Below are 17,943 nucleotides of genomic sequence, written 5' to 3'. Positions count from 1 at the left end.
AGCGCGGCGGCGGGGCGGCGGCGCCCGGTGTCGCCGGTGTCCTTGCGGCGGGCGGCGGCCGGGGCCGGGACCGCGGGCAGGCTCGGAGCCATGCTGGCCTTCGTGGCGAAGGCCGTGGTAAGTGCCAGCAGCGCTCCGAGGGCGGGGGCGCCGCGGGGACACCGGGGAGGCCTCCAGCCGGTCCGGGGGGGGGGGGGGGGGGCGTGAGATGGCGGCCGGGCCGCGCCACCCGCCGGAAGGGCGACAGCGTGCCGGGAGGGAAGGGGCTGGCGGCGGCCGGGTAGTCCCGGGGGCTTCCCCGTGCCGGGCAGGCGGCACACGGCGCCCGGCCAGCCCCGGGCCTCGACAACGGGCAGGAGCCGCCGGCGGTCAGCAGCGGCCAGGGCGCGGGCCTGGGCCACGGCCCCCGCCGCACGGCTGTCACGGGCTGGTTCTGCCGCGGGGGTCTCCGCCAGCCACAGCCTGCCGCTTCGAGCTGCCCGGAGGCGTTTAGAAGGGGCGGGTGAGGAGGCGGCTCCGCAAGGCTCCGGCACGAAGGGCCCACCCTTGGCCCGATCCGTGGCATTGCTGCTGTCGGGGTCCGGCACCGCTCCCTAAACCTGGAGGAGAAACACGGCCTCCTGGGTTGGGACCGTAAGGACGGTGATTAAGGCACGCTGCAGGCACGTGTTTCTCTCGGACGAGGATCCCGGTTGTGAGGAGGGGTGGAAGGGGCTTGGCCACCAGCAGGGAGCCACGAGAAGGCTGCTTATCCCGGGTGGAGGGCAGGGACGTCGCTGAAGTTAATCCTCCAAGCCGGCTTGGTTTCTTCACGTGCCTTGAGGCAGCGTTACTCAGTGGAGCGTTCACCAGAGCTGTCAGAGATGGAGGGTTTGGGGCTGGATGACAGCAGGGAAGGTGGATGCTGGCCATGGCTGGTCAGGGGCGAGGGGAGCCCAGGGAGCAGCTATCTGTGGCTGCGGGCTTCGCCTTTAAAACACGCCTTTCCCTTCAAGCAGGGGGAAGGCTACACACACGGCAGAGTTGTCAGCCCCCGCGCCTGGTCTTAGCAACTATTTATTGCAAACCCTGACGGATCCCGGGGGAGGAGGCGGCAGAGCGGGATGACAGCCGTTACATGATGGATTCACTCCCCGAGACACTTTCTCAGAGGCCAGGCAGGGCTGGTTGTCTCTGGGCTTGAGGGGGTCTCCACCTTCTAATTTGAAAATAAAAGAAAAAGACAAAACTCTGTCATCCGACACTAGATGTTGTGGCCATGCTGGGAATCAGACACTGCTCTGAAATCCCTCCTGTCCCCCAGCCCCAGGCTGCAGGTGGATTTCCCACCAGCTTTGCAGGCTCTGGAAAAGGTCATCTGCCGTGTTGGAACGTGGCTCGGGAGCAATGCCAGCCCGCAAGCTGGCCATGTCTGCACGCCCCACTCTCTGCTGGTATTCGTTTTCCCTGTTGCTTGTGGGGAGAGGTGGACCGTTCGCTCTATTTGCTGCCAGCTGCCTCCTCTGTTCAGCTGTGATCACTATTCCTTCTCCCACCAGACACTTGAGTTTGACCTCAAACCAAACAAGCAGAGGACATAAAAGAGGGAAGATACAAATCCACGTTTTAACATGTAGTGTGTTCAATTAATTTGGTTTGGGATTTTCACTGTTACCCCAGGGAAAATCTGAAACTGTTTGTTTGGAATCATCATACTTGATGTTAGCTATGTAGAAGACTGTGCTTGTCTGCCCCTCAATCGATTAGACGGACACAAAGGAGGGGGTGATGTTCCTTGCGACTGCACAGTTCTGTTGTTGCCCTGCTTTGGAGATACCTTTTTTTTTTTTTTTTTAAGGGTTGACAACGCAGAACTCCCCAAGGTCTCAGCTTGCAATAATGACCACACATGCATAGGGCGTGAGGGCAGTTAAGATACCGCTTTTAGCCCCAAACTGAATTTGCTCCCATCTCCAACTAATCCTACCATCACCTACAGCGATGCTGGGTCACTGTCCAGTTCCTGCTGGAGAGCTGTCCTCATCTGACACCCTCTGGCCACCTTTGCCTGAGCAAAGGGCTAAATTCCCCATCGCCTGCATAAGTCCTCCCTGCAGCTTGTCCCATCTGGTGACAGCCCGCAGTGTCACCTGCTTCCAGGACGTAGATTGGGGTCTCTTCTGCCTGACGTTCAGGCTTCTCTCACAACAGCCACTGTAGTTTCATGGTCCAGGCAAAGGCTGAGGGAACAACATCCCCAGCACCTTCGCTTCTGCCATGGCTGGAGGCCCAGAGCTATCGATCGGAGAGAGACTCTGCCCACACGGTATTGATCAGCAAGCACTGACCGGGCAACGCAGGGCTGACAGTCAGTGGCCACGGGAGGGCTTCCCAGAAAGGCACCTTCATGGCAGTTGATGCAACCTGATGGTCTGATCACCCCCATCCTCTCCCAGGCCTGTGTCTGGCCTTGAGCTCTCTGCTCAGAGCGGTCATATGGCTGTTTGCTAATGAGGTGACGCCCTGCATGGGCAGCACATTGTCAGGTGGAAGAGGAAACCGAGACAGGCCGAGGGAGAGGTTTATGATCTTTTCTGTCCTCCCAGCCATGGATAGGAAGCAGAAGCAAGCAGAGAAGGTACAGTATGCCCACACTGCCATGATTAACACCCTTCATTTCTTCCCAGCCCCGCTCTCCTTTCATGCTTCAGTAATTCTCTTGTTTTTAACATTTCTTCTCCAAACCTTGATCCCATAGTTCTTGCCAGGTCCTACAAAGAGCATAGAGCATTTTCTCTGGGGGCTCAGCACCACGCAGAGGCTTTGTCACCTTGCAGATTTAGCTTGCTCTTTCTTCTTCTCTGTGCGTAACTCCTGGGAGGAGGTGGGGGGACACACAGCTATTTTCCCTTTGCCTTGGAAATCAAAGGGCATGTTCTCATTGGCTTTGCATCCTCAGTGCACTGAGGATATAAAGTCCGGAGTCCTGTAGGAGAGCATCTGATTCAGTAGATCCAACAGAGGGGGAGGAGCAGAGGGAACTCAAAACCTCTAGAATACAATTTAAACATCTTCAAGCCAAAGGGTGTCCAACCCTGTTCACCCAAGAGGAGTTGTTGTTCTTTTGGGGGGAAACTGGCAAATTCATTTCCTGGTTTTGCTGGGTTTGCTCCGTTTCATTTCTCTGCCCAGGGAAATGGTACGGTGCTTTCTAACGCTTTCACTCCCACATGACCCCATCGGATCCCAGGAGCCTGTTGGCATCACCCACAATTTCCTGAACAGCTCTCCCTGTTCCCTCTCCAAAGGCTCCTGTGATTTGGCCAGTCCCATGCTGGTACAACTGGATAGAGGTTCTCTTAATATAGCTGGGTCCTCCAGTAACTGGGAGGTTCACCAGCATAAAGGAGCATTGCCCCAAGGCCTACACATCACAGCCAGTCCTTCCCTGACCATCGCTGGTGATATACAATCCCTGGCCAGTCAGAGAAGAGGCATTTTAATCCTGTCCCAAACTTACCTAAATTCTGCCTCCTCAAAGCCTGAAAGGTAGTGTGATTTGGCATAAGGGTTCTGCTTAACTTTCTAGCCTTACGCTGTTGTAAGAAGTAACTGAACAGTTTCTGACAGTACGTAAGATGATTATTTCTTTCACGACTTACTTTCTTCCCACTTACCATGGGACAGAAGGGTTTGACTTTGTCAAACGCGTGGAGACTCTCAGCTGGAAGGTGCCCAGAGAGCGGGAGATATATCATTATCCTGGCAGCATTTCCTCTGATGAGCTGAGAATCAGTATCTTGGGAGATCAAGTCTCTCTTTCGCAGCTTTTCTGGATGTCCTACAACCATTTCTAGCATGCAATCAGTACACCTGCGCCTTGTGTTTGCGCTTTGTGTGCTCTGCTCCCATGCTGAGACATCTGTGTGCCCTCAGAGAGGTTGGAATGGAGAGTCCCAGATCCAGGTTATTTGCTGCCTTGTGCACATCGGGGGGAAGTTTTGTCTCGACATTTGCTCTGTGCTTTGCAGGCCAGGCCCTATGGCCTGCTGAAGCCGACAGCTTTAGGCAAGATCCCAGGCAGATTCCAACTTCATCAGGAAGCGTTGCCCCATCTCCCCGTGCCGCCGCTCCAGCAAACGCTGGACCGCTACCTGCTGGCTCTGCAGCCCATCATCAGCGAGGAGGAGCTGAACCACACGCAGGAGCTGGTGGCTGAGTTCCGCAAGCCGGGAGGTGTCGGGGAGAGGCTGCAGAAAGGCCTGGAGAGAAGAGCCAAGAAAACCGAGAACTGGGTAGGTCGGGATTCTGGCCCCCGGCTTTGGTTAGGGAGGGTGGAGGTCTGACGCACACCTCTCCAATGTTCTGGCTGCATCCACTGGCACCTGTGTTTTTATGGCATCACCTTCATGACCAGTCTGCTGCTGACCTCCCTGAGCTCTGCAAGCTCCTCACGAGGACTTGGGTGAGCAGAGAGATTTATGGGAGAACAGGGAGTCGCTGACCCTGTCTGTGGCTGCTGAAGCCTCTAACCTGTTAGCATCACACAGCTGCCCCAAGAAGTTGAAGGAAACCCTCTGCTCGAGCCCTGCACCAAGAGCCCCCACTGCCTTGCTCAAATCCCCGTCTACCCTTCCACGTGCAAAGCATAAAACCCAAATGGTTTGCAAAGCGTGGGACAGAGCTGGGGGCAGGATGCTGAGACCGTTCAGCCGGGCTCGGGTCAAACAGCAGCAGACGCCATGCCTGCATGTTGCCTTTCTCCGTCCCAGCTCTCGGACTGGTGGCTGAAGACAGCTTACCTGGAGTATCGCCTGCCAGTTGTGGTCCACTCCAGCCCAGGTGTGGTTTTACCTAAGCAGGATTTTCTGGATCGACAAGGTCAGCTCAGGTAAAGTCCTTTTCTACTTTCCCCTAGGTTTCAGACGGGATGAGCTATCTCTGCTGGACAGGGAAGAGGGTGTTCAGGCTGATTGGGAGAGTAATTAGCATGTGGTCCCCAAGTCTGATAGCTGTCTGTGCTGTGCAGGAGGGCTGTACAGATAAGGAAAGGCTGTAAGGAGACTCCTGGTTGCACCAAACTAATTATTTCATCAAGAGGGAAAACCGAAGAGTCCAGTGGTTCAGGTACTAAACTGGGACTAAAAACCTAGGTTTTGGTCTTTGCTCTAGCACAGATCTTCATTGCAAGATGGCCACATTGCTGGCTGGAGGCATTACGAGGGTATATCTGACACACTAAAGACTTCAAGGCACTAAGATTGTGTGTGCAGTTAAAGGAGGCATAAAAACTACCCCAGGTACGTAAGGGAGACCAAGCAGAAATGCCTCTGGAGTTTGCTAGTTTAAAGGGATGGGGGAACCTGCTACAGGGACTATTAGTCAGTCTGTTCCTGCAGGGGACTGTCCCCGATTGTGTCACTTCACTTGTGGATTTATGGTTTGGAAGACTTAGCAGTCACCAGCCTCTCTCCACCCCCAGTTTTTCCTTGCAATCAAACCCTGCCACGTCCTCTCTTCCTTGTGGGCTCTCTTTAATTTTCAACCACCACTACGACTGTGTTAAATCCACCTGCAAAACTTTAGCATTGACCTTTATGCAGGGTTACCTTCGCCACAGTTACCAGTCATCACTGCTCTGGCAGTTCAAAAGTACCGGCCAGGGGAGCAGCGAGGCTGAGAACAAATCCTCCCTTCCACTCCCTTGGATACACCTGAGCAGGGGTGCAGAGGGTGAGCCTTACAGGGACAGTGCAAGACCAGACAAACGTCTTTGAAAGCTCTTTCTCTTATTACTCACTCTCAAGTTATCCAAATAGAAGATAAGATCTGGAGCACGACCAGTGCCCCAGCCAGTGGAATCGAGCAGCTGCATGAGAATCTGGGCTCCCATGTAAAATACAATTTAAAGGCGTGTTTGTATAGTTTGTGGCTGCAGAAAGAAGTTTGACAGCGTGGCTTGAGACTAAAGCTTCAGAAACCAGAAGGCAGGTTTAGAAAGTGGAGTGGAGTTCTCCATTCCTTAATCTGGCAACACTGCTGGCTGAAAACAAGTCAGCTAACCTCTCCCTCATCTCCCCCACAAGGCCTAACTCTGCTCCCAGGCTGTTTTGCTCTCTGGAAAGAAACACAGGTTCTCTCACTGTTGTTTCCCATGCATTTTACTTCCTCGGGTTTTGCAATAAGGCTGGGAAATTTTCACTGAAAACTACTTTGCAGGATCCCTTATTTGTTTAACAGCCCTTAGGTTCTTGAAGTTACATCCTTTGATCTTCACTAGGGATGGGTAGGCTGAACAAATCTAGATGACACTGCCTGCAAATGCCAAATGCTCGCACCACTTTAAAGCCTTTGAAGCTCAGCTGACTGCAACCTCTTGTCACAGTGACCTCCTGCCTCTTTCCTCCCCTGCGTGGGTGGGAGCTCCCAGGTCAGAGTACACCAACCTGTCACTCCCAAGCTAAGCAGTTTGATGTGGCTTGTCACAGCCTCCCTCCCTGCTGGGAGTTGGCATCGGCAGCGTTTATGTTGATCCTGGTAAACACAACACCTCAGCATCAGCATGCGGCATGTCTGCATTTGTTTCAGATCCCTCAATGCCAGAGGAATGCTCTTAAGAGTTGCATTAGCAGCAGAACATTCATCGGGTAGGAACTAAGTCAGCACTAGTGAGTCTTGGATGCAGGGAGATACAGCTGCGTCTTGGCTTGAAACTCAGAGGTGGCCCCTGCACAGGGAGGGGCAGAAATCCCCTTTTCTTGGTGCTGTTTTAATGCTAAGACTCAGAACTAGGATGTGATAAAATCGCAATACGTCAGTAAAAAATACTGCTGTTAGAGGGTCATTTATGCATCTGGACTGAACCCTGCTTTCTTGAAAGTTGTCCAGAGTTCCTTGGTTATACAGTAATACATAAAAAAAGAAAGTGCTACATGGTAGGACTATCCAGCAATCTCAAATCACAACCCCAGAGTGATCAGCTAACCAGAGATGGGCACAACAGGGGCTTGGCAGAAAGGCTGAACTTTCTAAGGAGCAGAGAGCAGCTCTGCTAGCCCTCCTCAGCTGGTTCCTCAGCCCCAGATGTTCTGCCTTTGAATCTCAACTTGTTACATTCGATATTTTTCCAGGTTTGCTGCCAAGCTGATCGAGGGCATCCTGGATTTCAAGACCATGATTGACAAGTGAGTTAGTGACCTTCCTGACTTCTCACGTATTCTTTACTGTCACAGAGAGGCTGAGCCTAGTCAATAAATCTCTCTTCCAAATAGAAAGGAAAGAGTAGATAGCACATATTTGAAAAGAGATATTGTAATCAACATCACTGCTCACTGCCAAGGTCACCACCACTGGAAAAAAGCAAATTTACTTTTCTTTCTTCATGTTCTTTGTTTACCTTAATACTTTCACTGACACGTGTACGTGCTTAGAGGGACTGAGCCTGACTGACAGTCCTGTGGAGCTACCTACTTTTGTTTGCCCACAGAACAAGTTACAGCTCAGGCAGCAGGAATTTGTTTCTCTCCTTTTGGGTTTCTGGTGTTTCTCAGCTCCCAGCTAGACAGGATGAGCTCTAGAGAAACTTGTTCCTCCCCAGCCCTTTTCTTCTGATCACCAACAAACCTCTGCTGAACATGCCTTATTTATATTCCAAAAATATGTTTACCGACACATTACCAACCTTTACATCCAAATTCAGACAAGGCTCAGGGCCAACCATGAGAAGGGTAGTTGGAATATGACTACTCAAGTGATCAACTGAGTCCCAGTCTGGTTCATGAGTCATAGATAGCACATCAGACACCCACCCCTCAAGATTATAGCTGAAAACCTCTTTCTGCCATTTCACTGGAAACAATACATCTCCCAGTATATTGTGCCCTGGATTCTCCTCTGCAGACAACATAGTGTATGCTAAGCTATGTAGTAGGTCCAGAGATCTTTGGTGTTACAGAGAAGATAGTGTTTTTCCCCTTCCCAAATGAAAGGCTGGCAGACAGACATTTTTTGTAGTCCCTACTAAGAAAGCTGGTAGGAATGGGGGAGGACGGCCCCTTTTTTTATACCACAAGCACCAACACATTTAGGTCTTGCTGGAGTGAGTGACAGGAGCTGCACGGCTGAGCCTGTGCCTGTCTTGTGTGGGGAGTGCAGGCCTTCTCACTGCTGTCTTTTCTCTTCCCCTTCCTCCTTACCTTTTTGTGTCTCCAGTGAGACCCTCCCAGTGGAGTACATGGGTGGGAAGCCCCTCTGCATGAACCAGTACTACCAGATCCTCTCATCCTGCCGCATTCCCGGGCCCAAGCGGGACTCCATTGTCAACTATGCCAAAGGCAAAAAGCAGTCCAGACACATCACAGTGGTTCACAACTTCCAGGTACGGCCGCTCCTGAGCTTTCAAGGAGGTTCGTTTAGATGCAGGTGTCCCTTTCAGCTAGCTGTGGTCCAGAGGAAAGGGAACAACAGAAAAGTCCCTGCCCACAAGGTTTGCCTCGCCAGGAATTCATTCCTGCTTCCTTTATCTCCTTTGGCCTTAGCTGGCCAACAGCTGGGATTGCCGTGTGTGAGCAACAGACTACGAGGCAGAAAAACGCTCTCTTCTCTGTTTCTTGTCCCTGCAATTCTGTCTCTCAAAGCCCAGAGATCACGTCTGGAATTGGAAATTGTAAGTGGAAACTAGATAACAAACCCTACCACCACGGCTGAGTCTCAGAAATGGGAGTTCCTCATGTATTTTGGCCCTCGTTACCATTGTTTCTGAGCTTCTTAAAACCTGGACTGTATTTATGCCCTGCAAGGGAAGTTGGACTTGGGTCTCTCAATTCTGAGCATCCTTCAAAGGTCTGCTTGCAAGCTAAGTTCTTAGGTCAGGTCTTACCTCCTCAAAGTGGCTGTTCCCTGTTTCAGGGGCTGGACAATAAAGATCTCTCACGTTCTGTCTCTGTCCTTGTCTGCTCTTCTCATCCTTCAGTTCTTTGAGCTGGATGTTTACAACAGTGATGGAAGTCCCCTTACCACTGACCAGCTCTTCATTCAGCTAGAGAAGATATGGAACACCTCCCTCCAAACAAACAAAGAACCTATTGGGATCCTCACCACCAACCACCGAAACAGCTGGGCAAAAGCCTACAACAACCTTCTGAAAGGTCTGTAGAGCCCCTAACATGCCAGCGCTAACAAACACCACGAATGCTTGAACTACCAACCTCACCGCTGTGCTCTGCTCGGTTCTTTCCTTTGGAAGCTTGTTTTGGACAGATAATGTGAGCTTTTCACCTCAAAGAAGCAACTTGATTTCATTGCAAAGTATTGTTATTTCTGTTTTGGAAGGTACACCGGTAAAGTCTGAAGCTTGGTTTTAGACCTGAAATCCTAGAGTTTCTTGCCTTGCAAATGGGTGGGATGTACAAAGCATGAAAAAAGGAGGATGAATGCAGCATGCTTGCATCTGTAGCAACCCAGCTGGCTACAATCTTAATTACTGTGTACACCCCTAAATGACCAATATTGCATTGAAGTACAATGGGAATCCAACCACCCTGCACCCTTCAAACCTGCTCTTTCAAATTTAAATTTCCCTCCAATTAAAATGCAAGTTTTTCAACTCCCGTTTCTTATTTGCTGTTCATTTCTCTCCCAGATAAGACCAACAAGGAATCCGTGCGTACAATTGAGAAGAGCATTTGCACCGTCTGCCTTGATGCGCCTATGCCACGGGTGTCTGAGGACATCTACAAGAGCCGTGTGGCTGCTCAGATGCTGCATGGTGGAGGCAGTCGCTGGAACAGTGGGAACCGATGGTTCGACAAAACCCTTCAGGTAAGCGCTGATGCTCTAAAGATGACATGGGTCTGGAGGAGATGCTTTTTCCTGAGACTACAAAGGTCCAAGAAATCCCAGAAACCTTTTGCAGGAAAGTTTTCCTTATATCAAGAGAGTGGAGAAATAGGGGAGACAAGGTGTGGTGGCTGACAGTATGAGATCCTGTAGTTTCCCTTGCAGTCACCACAAGCACTCATTCCTGCCTCAGGGACTTTTGTTTCTTTTACTGCCTCTGCCCACGCTTATTCAGTGTAGCGGTTCTTTGTGTTCCTTGTAAATCAATTTTCTGCCTGCGGTGAACAATGCCTCGTCTGCTTGGAGGCAGCCCAAACGTAGGGAGGTCTGTTCCTTGTATCTCCTCTAGGTTTGCCACTTTTTGTGTTTCTGCCAGAAGCTGCCCAATGGCTTTTTTGTTTTGTTTTTCAAACATCAGCTGCCATCCCACAGCATCCCTCTGATCTCTTCTCCATTCAGTCCTGTCAAAAGCCTTCAACAGCAGCTGCTATTCAAGCTTCTCCTTCATTAGTTGGTGTATCCTGGCTCGTGGATAGTAGCAATGGTGCTTTGAAAGATTTCTCTCATATCTGCTGAACTCTTCATAATGTTTTCAGCTATTTTGTTCCTATTTGGAACTCTTCATTGATGGGATAAAGCTTAGATGTTCCAGCTAATTGAAAAGTAAGGGTAAGCCAGCACATGGTGTTATTATTCCTGTATTATGTGTACATCTAAGTAAATTGAACCACTCTGTATTGCCAGGACACTGAGTACACCAATATATCTACCAGACACACTCTTACCCAGTTAATTTTGCAAAACTGTAACAGTGCTATCAGATCTTCTAGGCCTGCTGAAAGGCTTCCACTTCTGTTCTGCTAAATGAGACCTGTGTGTTACAAGGATAGGATCACTGTCCATTCTGATACAGAGCAGTGAGATACTAAGATCTCTCTGGATAGCTCCTGCTTCACGCCCTGGATGTCTGTCTTCAACGCTGTCCTCTCATGCTTCTCATAGTTCATCATTGCTGAAGATGGCTCCTGCGGTCTTGTATATGAGCATGCTCCCTCAGAAGGCCCACCCATTGTTGCTCTTCTGGATCACATCGTGGAGTACACGTGAGTCCTGCCTCCTCTACTTTTCCTCAGCATTGGAGATAGGTTTTAAACCACCTGCTCCCCAAGAACATGCCTCTTCACAGCTCACCTCCTAGGAATTTGTTCTGGAGGAAGGGTAGTGGTATGCTAATTAGGTATTGCAGTTCTTGTATTCATGAAGAGAATTGAGTGGCCAAGCTGCTCTGATAAGTTTTGCCACTGCTTCCATTCTCAGGGAATTGGACTGTTCAGAGTTAACGGGACTTTTGCCTGGGAGAGGTGTTTCTTTTGGGCAGAAGGTGCAGAAGACACTTTACTCATACCCTTCAAAAAACACTGTAATAGCACTGTGAAGAATTTTTCAGCCTGTGACTAGTGTCACAAGGAGTTAGGGAAGATCTCCTGTGCATTTCTACCGAGGCTCTGGTGTGCTTAGCTGAGCCTCATGTTAAAGCTCTGGTTAAACATCATCATTTCTCTATGCAGGAAGAAACCTGAGCTGGTAAGATCGCCCATGATTCCTTTGCCAATGCCCAAAAAGCTGCGGTTTAACATCACCCCAGAAATCAAGAATGACATAGAGAAGGCAAAGCAGAACCTCAACATGTAAGTATGAAGCAGTGGAGAGGTCTGGTGAGTGACTAAGTAATTCATGTCCCCCTTTGCAATGCATCAGTGGTTTAAATGAAGCTTCCCCCACTGCAGCCAGGGAGTTTTCCCAGTGACTTCTTGGGTCAACAACATTGAACCTAGCTGAAAAGCACACTAAAGCCACCTGCCAGGAATCAAGTCAAAGGTGCTGGTAATTGCCGATCCATCCCACTTCACTGAGAAAGAGCAAGGCTTTACTGGCTCTAACTAGGGATACTAGAGCATGCACGCACACACACACACACACGCCCATCTAACCTGGTGAAGATTTTCAGTAGTGGCCAAAAAAGCTCATCTCCATAATGCTGCCCAAACAAGTCTGTGTGTGACTGAACTCTCTCTGTCCCTGCGTAGATCAGATCCAAATAGCCTGTTCTCTGAGCCTTGTGAAAGCAACGTCCGTGCCTTTATGTCACAAGAACAAGCAACAGGCAAAGGAATGCTTCATCTTTCTTTCCTTGCAGAATGGTCGAAGACCTGGATGTCAAAGTCATGGTCTTTCATCAATTTGGGAAAACCTTCCCCAAGTCAGAGAAGATAAGTCCTGATGCTTTTATCCAGCTGGCCTTGCAGCTAGCATATTACAGGTAAGACCACCAATAGGTAGCTTCTCAACCTCTTCACCATCAGGCTCAAATATGTGAGCTTGATAAAGGTGTCACAGACGAGTCTCTCGCAGGCTGCTATAGCCTGCTTCCTAGGTCCCACGTTTTCCCCAAGCACTGGGGCTGAACAGCAAATCTCACTTGTGGCAGCTGCCAAGCAACAGGTGAGATTAACCCCTCTGTGTGTGTACAATCATAGTAAGGAAGCATCAGAGATCAGCTGTCAATGGGACTCACATAAAGTCTTCCCCTTGCCCCCAGTTATTCTGCTTCACAAGAGGCCATTCCTCTCAGGACAAACTCACTTCTGTGACTTTCTTCTCCATCTTACAGGATGTACGGCCACACCTGTGCCACGTATGAGAGCGCATCATTAAGGATGTTCCGCCTGGGCCGCACAGACACCATCCGCTCCACTTCTGTAGACTCTCTTAAGTTTGTGCAATCAATGGACAGCCCTGACAAATCGGTGAGGATCTCAAAGAAGTGGAGTAAGAGGACTCCACTCCAGAAAAAGAGGAAAGCTGCTTATTTGGGTAACCCTGTGCCAGCTGGTTTCAGCTAAGCAGAACTGCACCCAATATGAAGCTGAGCTAAAACATAGCTTGGAGTATGTAGTTACACACCTTGGGTTTCATTTGGCTTTCCTTTCACATGTATTGAAAGCCTGGGAAACGACATGTGGACATTTCTAATCCCACCAGAAAGAAGTATGTCCCTTCTAAAAGTCTGTTTAGCTACTCAAACTAAGTTCTGCTACTGATGGATGGAGAACTCCATTCAGAATGAAGTAACATAGCCAAAGTGACTTAAAAATTAAATCTAGTAAATCTAAAAGTTAGTCTAATATAGACACACAAGGCAGAAATGCCCTCCATCCTAGAGGAACAGCCAAAATGAGGTTTTCCATTCTGCAGAAAAACTTACAGACAGATCTGTGTGTTCTCAGGACCAGGAGAAAGCAGACTTGCTGAGGAGAGCTACCCAGGCCCACAGGGAATACACTGATATGGTGAGTGTCCTCTATGCAGACAGAATTGGGGTTTTACATAGCAAATGAGGGTTCTGGTGAAAGACGAGACCTTAAGAGCTTTCTCTGCTGACATAGCGATGTGGCCATTAGTGCTGTTGCACAGGTCTAACTTTGACCTGACAGTGCTCTAGGCTACGGACTGAATGCTTTCTCTCTAGCTAGTGGTTTAAGTGTCCCTTGTGACTGACCTAAAGGAGAGAATCCAATATGAAAATAGCTTCAGTTCTCACTGTTGCCGATAAATGCCAAAGTTGCATGAGGACCCCTTAAACCAGAGGGAGGCCATAGGCAGGAACTGTGAGGTTGGTCCACTGTGTGTTTAATTTCACAGTCCTTACAAACAAGACTGACTATTGGTCCTAAAGGCAAGATGTAGTTTCCTTCTAACTTCAAACATTTAGAGATTTTTTTTTAGAAGTGCTTTTTGCTTTAACCCAAAGAAATTGATAATTTTGCTCGCTTGCCTGCTAGACAGGCTTTCATCTAGTCTTCCCTCCTTACAGGCAATAAGGGGCAATGCAATAGACCGCCACCTCTTAGGCTTGAAGCTTCAAGCTATTGAGGACCTAGTGAGCATGCCTGAACTGTTCATGGACACAGCATATGCTGTTGCAATGCACTTCAATCTCTCAACCAGCCAGGTAGGACTCATCTAAGCAAAGATGGAACTGCTCTCTATTTTCATTGCCTTTCTTCTCCACATTTCTTCTTCATTTCCTCCTGTTTGAAGCTAATCTTCATTTGGGGACAGAAATTTTTAAGCCTGCTACCAATCCCATAAAGCTGCAGATCTGATCTTACAGCTGCCACAGTCCATCTCAACCCTGTAAAATACCAGCATAACCAAGGCCAAGATCACCAGAAGTGTTTGGTGTCTACCTGCAAGTGATAGCAATTGAAGTTAGCTGCCAGAATAGCTTTATGTTCATCTGCTGTGCTGTGATTCTTACCGATACAGTTCTGCTTGTGACTTACTACAAGCTTATCCTGGGGAGAAGGAGTACTCCTTTGCAAATGCATAGGAAAACACACTGATACTAAATGGCAGAATCCAGCATGTGTGTGGTGGTAGGCGGGTCTGACCAAAAAGGCCCTCTCCTAGAGCATTTTCATGAGATGGCAGTTTCTTCTACTGTTGACAGAGTTGTTAGCATTTGATGGCTACATTTCTCTCTGGCTGGTTAGAAGTTTTTAATCACATTGTCTCCACAGGTCCCAGCAAAGACAGACTGTGTGATGTGTTTTGGTCCCGTCGTTCCAGATGGCTATGGAATCTGTTACAACCCTATGGATGAACACATCAACTTTGCAATTTCAGCATTCAACAGCTGTGCTGACACAAACGCAGCCCGCATGGCACATTATCTTGAGAAAGCACTGCTAGACATGAGGATCTTGCTCCAGTCCACTCCCAAATCCAAACTGTAAGAGGCAAACACGATGCAAAACCCCCAACTAAAGGGGCTATCCTTCATGCACTGAAGTTCGCAGTTCCTCAGAAAATGATTGAGGGGACAGCTTGCCCTGGAACCTAGGAGGGCATCTACCATGTGTTTTCAGCAAGAGGTTACAGAATAGTCATCCACAGATACTAGCGGTGAGAGGAAACACTGTCTGAAGCTGAAGTAGAACTGACTGGTCCTCTCCCATCGATGCAAAGTGCACCTTCCTGTCCTCAAAGAGGACTGAAATATGATTTTTATGGAACTTGCTGTAAAGGAATACAGAAAGCACAATCCTTACCCAGTATCTAAATCCATGTGGTGAGGAAGGTAGTTCTTCTCCAGGAAAAGCAGGGAATGTTTATTATATGATGGAACTACTGTAAGACCAAGTCTTTTTGCTGGCTTAGTCTTCTGAAGAGCACAGCATCTTTCAAACTTGACTGAGGATTTTTCTGCTGCTCCAGCAAAAAATCACCACTGAACTTTGGCAAGGGGAGAAAGAAGTTCTTAAGTCAGAGCAGATCCAGTCTCGTTAGAGTGCATTGCACTACTTAACCCAGGCACTCTGACCATTGCATGCTTTACAAGCCTGGGAATGTTCCCTTCCCCTCGTTTTAGGATGCTGGGATTTCCTTTCTGTTGCACTGACCCTATTAACAACAGAATATAATTCACTACAAACTAAGGTGGGGTTTTTTTGTTGTTGTTGTTCTAGGTTTTTTGTTAAGCTTGGTGTTGTGGTCCTAGCCATGGATCTTCAGGCTCAGCATAAAGCTTTTTCCCCACAAAGCTTCCACAAAACCTCTCTCACACAGGTTTTGCTAGCTTTGGCTTTATGTACCTTAACATTTGGAGAGATGAGAAGGGATTGCCTATGCGTTTAGCAGGACACTTGCTTCATTGTACCTTTCTTTAGAATTGAGGAAAAGAAACAGATGCTGACCTTCTGTTTACTACCCAGAGGGCTACATGCCTAGTCTCCTTCAGGGCACACATGTTAACCCAATGTGGTTTTATACCTTGCTTTCAGAAACAACATATTTGTGCATGATGTGTTATGCCTAAGTTGTGGACAAATAAGAATGTTTCTGATCAGGAACTCCAGAACATACTTCTGTTTCTGGCCCACAAAGTTCAAATCTGTTAGAGCCAAAGGAAAAACAGCTGTGGAATCACGCTTCTTTCACATCACTCTGCTTTAACAAGGCAGGAGATCTTGAAAAGCAGAAGAAAGCTGAGAACATGCGGGCACTGTAAGTGTTTGTCCACTGTGGCAGCCATTGTTCCTGCAGTAACAGTACTGCACCTTTTCTGCCTCTGTTGGAGGTTTTTCTTACTGCAACGTTACTCAGATTTGTGCCAGCTCTATTCTGTGAGAGAATGATCTCATGATAGTGTTTTCATGTTCAGTTGACAAACTTGAGACAGTAAAAGATTATATATAAACATTAACTACAATTTTCACATAGGAATTTTTGTAAGCACTACTTCCAATGAATCTGCCAGAATCCAAGCTCCTGACTATACCTTTATTTAGTGAAACCGTATGGTAATGAAGAATTCTAGTGCTATTTCTGCAACAGGAATTTAATATTGCACACCCTTCAAGATGTGGCTGCTGGGACATCACCATAAACAAGAAGCATTAGGAGTCTGATGGCCTGTTTTGTTACAGGGAAATATTTGATCATAATTGCTACTCTTCTGATCATAGAACAGCAAGGGACATGATAAAAGCGCCTTGGTGAACGTATGTGAAGAAATTTGCACTAAACCTGTTTAAAGTAAGAGGGGGGGGAAAAAAAAATCATTCTAACTTGCTTCTTGAAAGACACAGGCCAACACTACTGCATTTTTTCCTAAAAGGATGTTATTTCAAAGCTTCTATCTTATACCTAAATAAACCTTAAAAAGGAAAATTTAACTGAAACTCACCTGCACAGCCAGTGATTGTATGAACTGCCACTTTCACATCATCTACATGGATTTAGTTGATCTTTTAGAAGAATCCTGAATGGAGTGAGATAGTCTAAAAAAAAAAAACAATAGGAGCACTACAAACGTGCGAGCACACATCCCTGCTCTGTTGACTCCTCTGTATGAATTAGACTGAAAACTGCAAGAGGATACTCAGTATTATCACGGTGTAAGTGATTGTGTAAATACTACATAAAAGACCAAACCTTGCTGGAATAACATCTGGGCTTATGGAGCCTTTTACATTGGAAAAAATATTCCTTTTGCCAAAGTAACCCTTCCCCTGTACTGAATCTATGTCTGTTGCTAGGGGATGAGTTATTTTTCCCTGTCTGCAATGCCTTCAACCACTGATGCTACAGTATTGCCACTTAAGTATTTGAGACTGGCCCTCTTCTACTTCTGTCTCAAAGGGGAAGGCTCTCAAAGGAAAGTGCCTATTAAAGATTAAGCAGAAGTACACTCTGCTGTGACTGTATCTCAGAAGAGGGATTGATCTATTCTGGATGTCCCACTAGCTTCAGCAGAGTACAGCTGCAAGAAGCAGACTATCACATTGAAAGAGATACAAGATTCATAAACGACTTAATGCATCCTTAATGATATACGGAGCTGAAATTCAGATGAATGAAGCTGATTTTTTACATGCTTGAAAGGACACCAAAATCATTACAAGGTTTTTCCTTTAAAAAGTCTTTTCTTATTGTACAAGTTCTAAAGTGTGATGTCCTCTTGATTCATATCTTCTTGATTTTTTTCTGGTGTTGACTTACTGAATACTATTCTCCTCCCTGTTTACGATTGTCTGATTGTTTTATCAAGAGATGTCCATTGTATTAAAGGCACATTAAGTACAAGAAACTTAAGTTCCAGAAGAACTACCGATTTGGAACAAATAATTTAAGAAATGTATAGACTGAACATATTCAGATAACTCTTGGGGTGTGAGTGCAATTTATGACACAGCCTGGTAGTGTTGCATGCTTTGCTGGTTAGCTGTGTTAAATACTGTTTCGGTAGTGTAATCCATGTCATGCGAAGTTTTGAAGTGTTCTTTGAATAAACTAAAACACAATAAACAGATAAGTGCTACAAAAAGGCTTAAATCTCCTTAGACACTGCAGAAGTTACATAACTACCCTTATGGGAGGATGTTTGTGTGGGGACAGCAAGAACAGTGAACCACAGCATTCTGTCACCTTCCTTTTATTGTCTTAGTGTCTCCATCCAGCCCCCTTGAGTACAGGGGAGGAATAGAAAGCATCTGCTTGCAAAGCCACATATTCCAAAGAAAATACTCCATTTCAGAAAACTAGTGGCAGGAGACTTCATAC

At 47.6% G+C, this 17,943-nt stretch overlaps 1 protein-coding gene across 2 annotated transcripts; it reads left to right on the top strand.

Moving 5' to 3' along the window:
- The first annotated feature begins 14 nt into the window (after nucleotides 1–14).
- On the top strand, nucleotides 15–17,707 carry CRAT (carnitine O-acetyltransferase). 2 transcript variants are annotated; one of them, XM_076355583.1, is made up of 15 exons: nucleotides 15–117; nucleotides 2,515–2,617; nucleotides 4,011–4,274; nucleotides 4,752–4,870; nucleotides 7,110–7,163; nucleotides 8,191–8,356; nucleotides 8,951–9,125; nucleotides 9,620–9,798; nucleotides 10,819–10,919; nucleotides 11,385–11,504; nucleotides 12,014–12,136; nucleotides 12,488–12,623; nucleotides 13,104–13,166; nucleotides 13,691–13,828; nucleotides 14,400–17,707. In XM_076355583.1, the coding sequence occupies exons 2-15, from the start codon at nucleotides 2,564–2,566 to the stop codon at nucleotides 14,613–14,615; spliced, it is 1,908 nt and encodes a 635-aa protein (XP_076211698.1). In that variant the 5' UTR covers nucleotides 15–117; nucleotides 2,515–2,563; the 3' UTR covers nucleotides 14,616–17,707. The 2 variants fall into 2 exon arrangements, with proteins under 2 accessions (XP_076211698.1, XP_076211697.1); XM_076355582.1 differs by lacking the exon at nucleotides 2,515–2,617 and having other exon boundaries at nucleotides 25–117.
- The last annotated feature ends 236 nt before the right edge of the window (nucleotides 17,708–17,943 follow it).

This window comes from Aptenodytes patagonicus, chromosome 18, assembly GCF_965638725.1.
Source record: "Aptenodytes patagonicus chromosome 18, bAptPat1.pri.cur, whole genome shotgun sequence".
Taxonomy (NCBI): Eukaryota; Metazoa; Chordata; class Aves; order Sphenisciformes; family Spheniscidae; genus Aptenodytes; species Aptenodytes patagonicus.
The sequence above is the reverse complement of the archived record's forward strand: the minus strand, read 5'-3'. Positions and strand labels throughout refer to the sequence as shown.

Excerpts from the sequence above, each read along its gene's own strand:
- CRAT (XM_076355583.1), top strand. The coding sequence starts at position 2,564 with ATGATCTTTTCTGTCCTCCCAGCCATGGATAGGAAGCAGAAGCAAGCA. Across the intron at positions 9,126-9,619 it reads CTACAACAACCTTCTGAAAG|ATAAGACCAACAAGGAATCC; the intron begins GTCTGTAGAGCC and ends TTTCTCTCCCAG. Across the intron at positions 12,137-12,487 it reads TTGCAGCTAGCATATTACAG|GATGTACGGCCACACCTGTG; the intron begins GTAAGACCACCA and ends TCCATCTTACAG.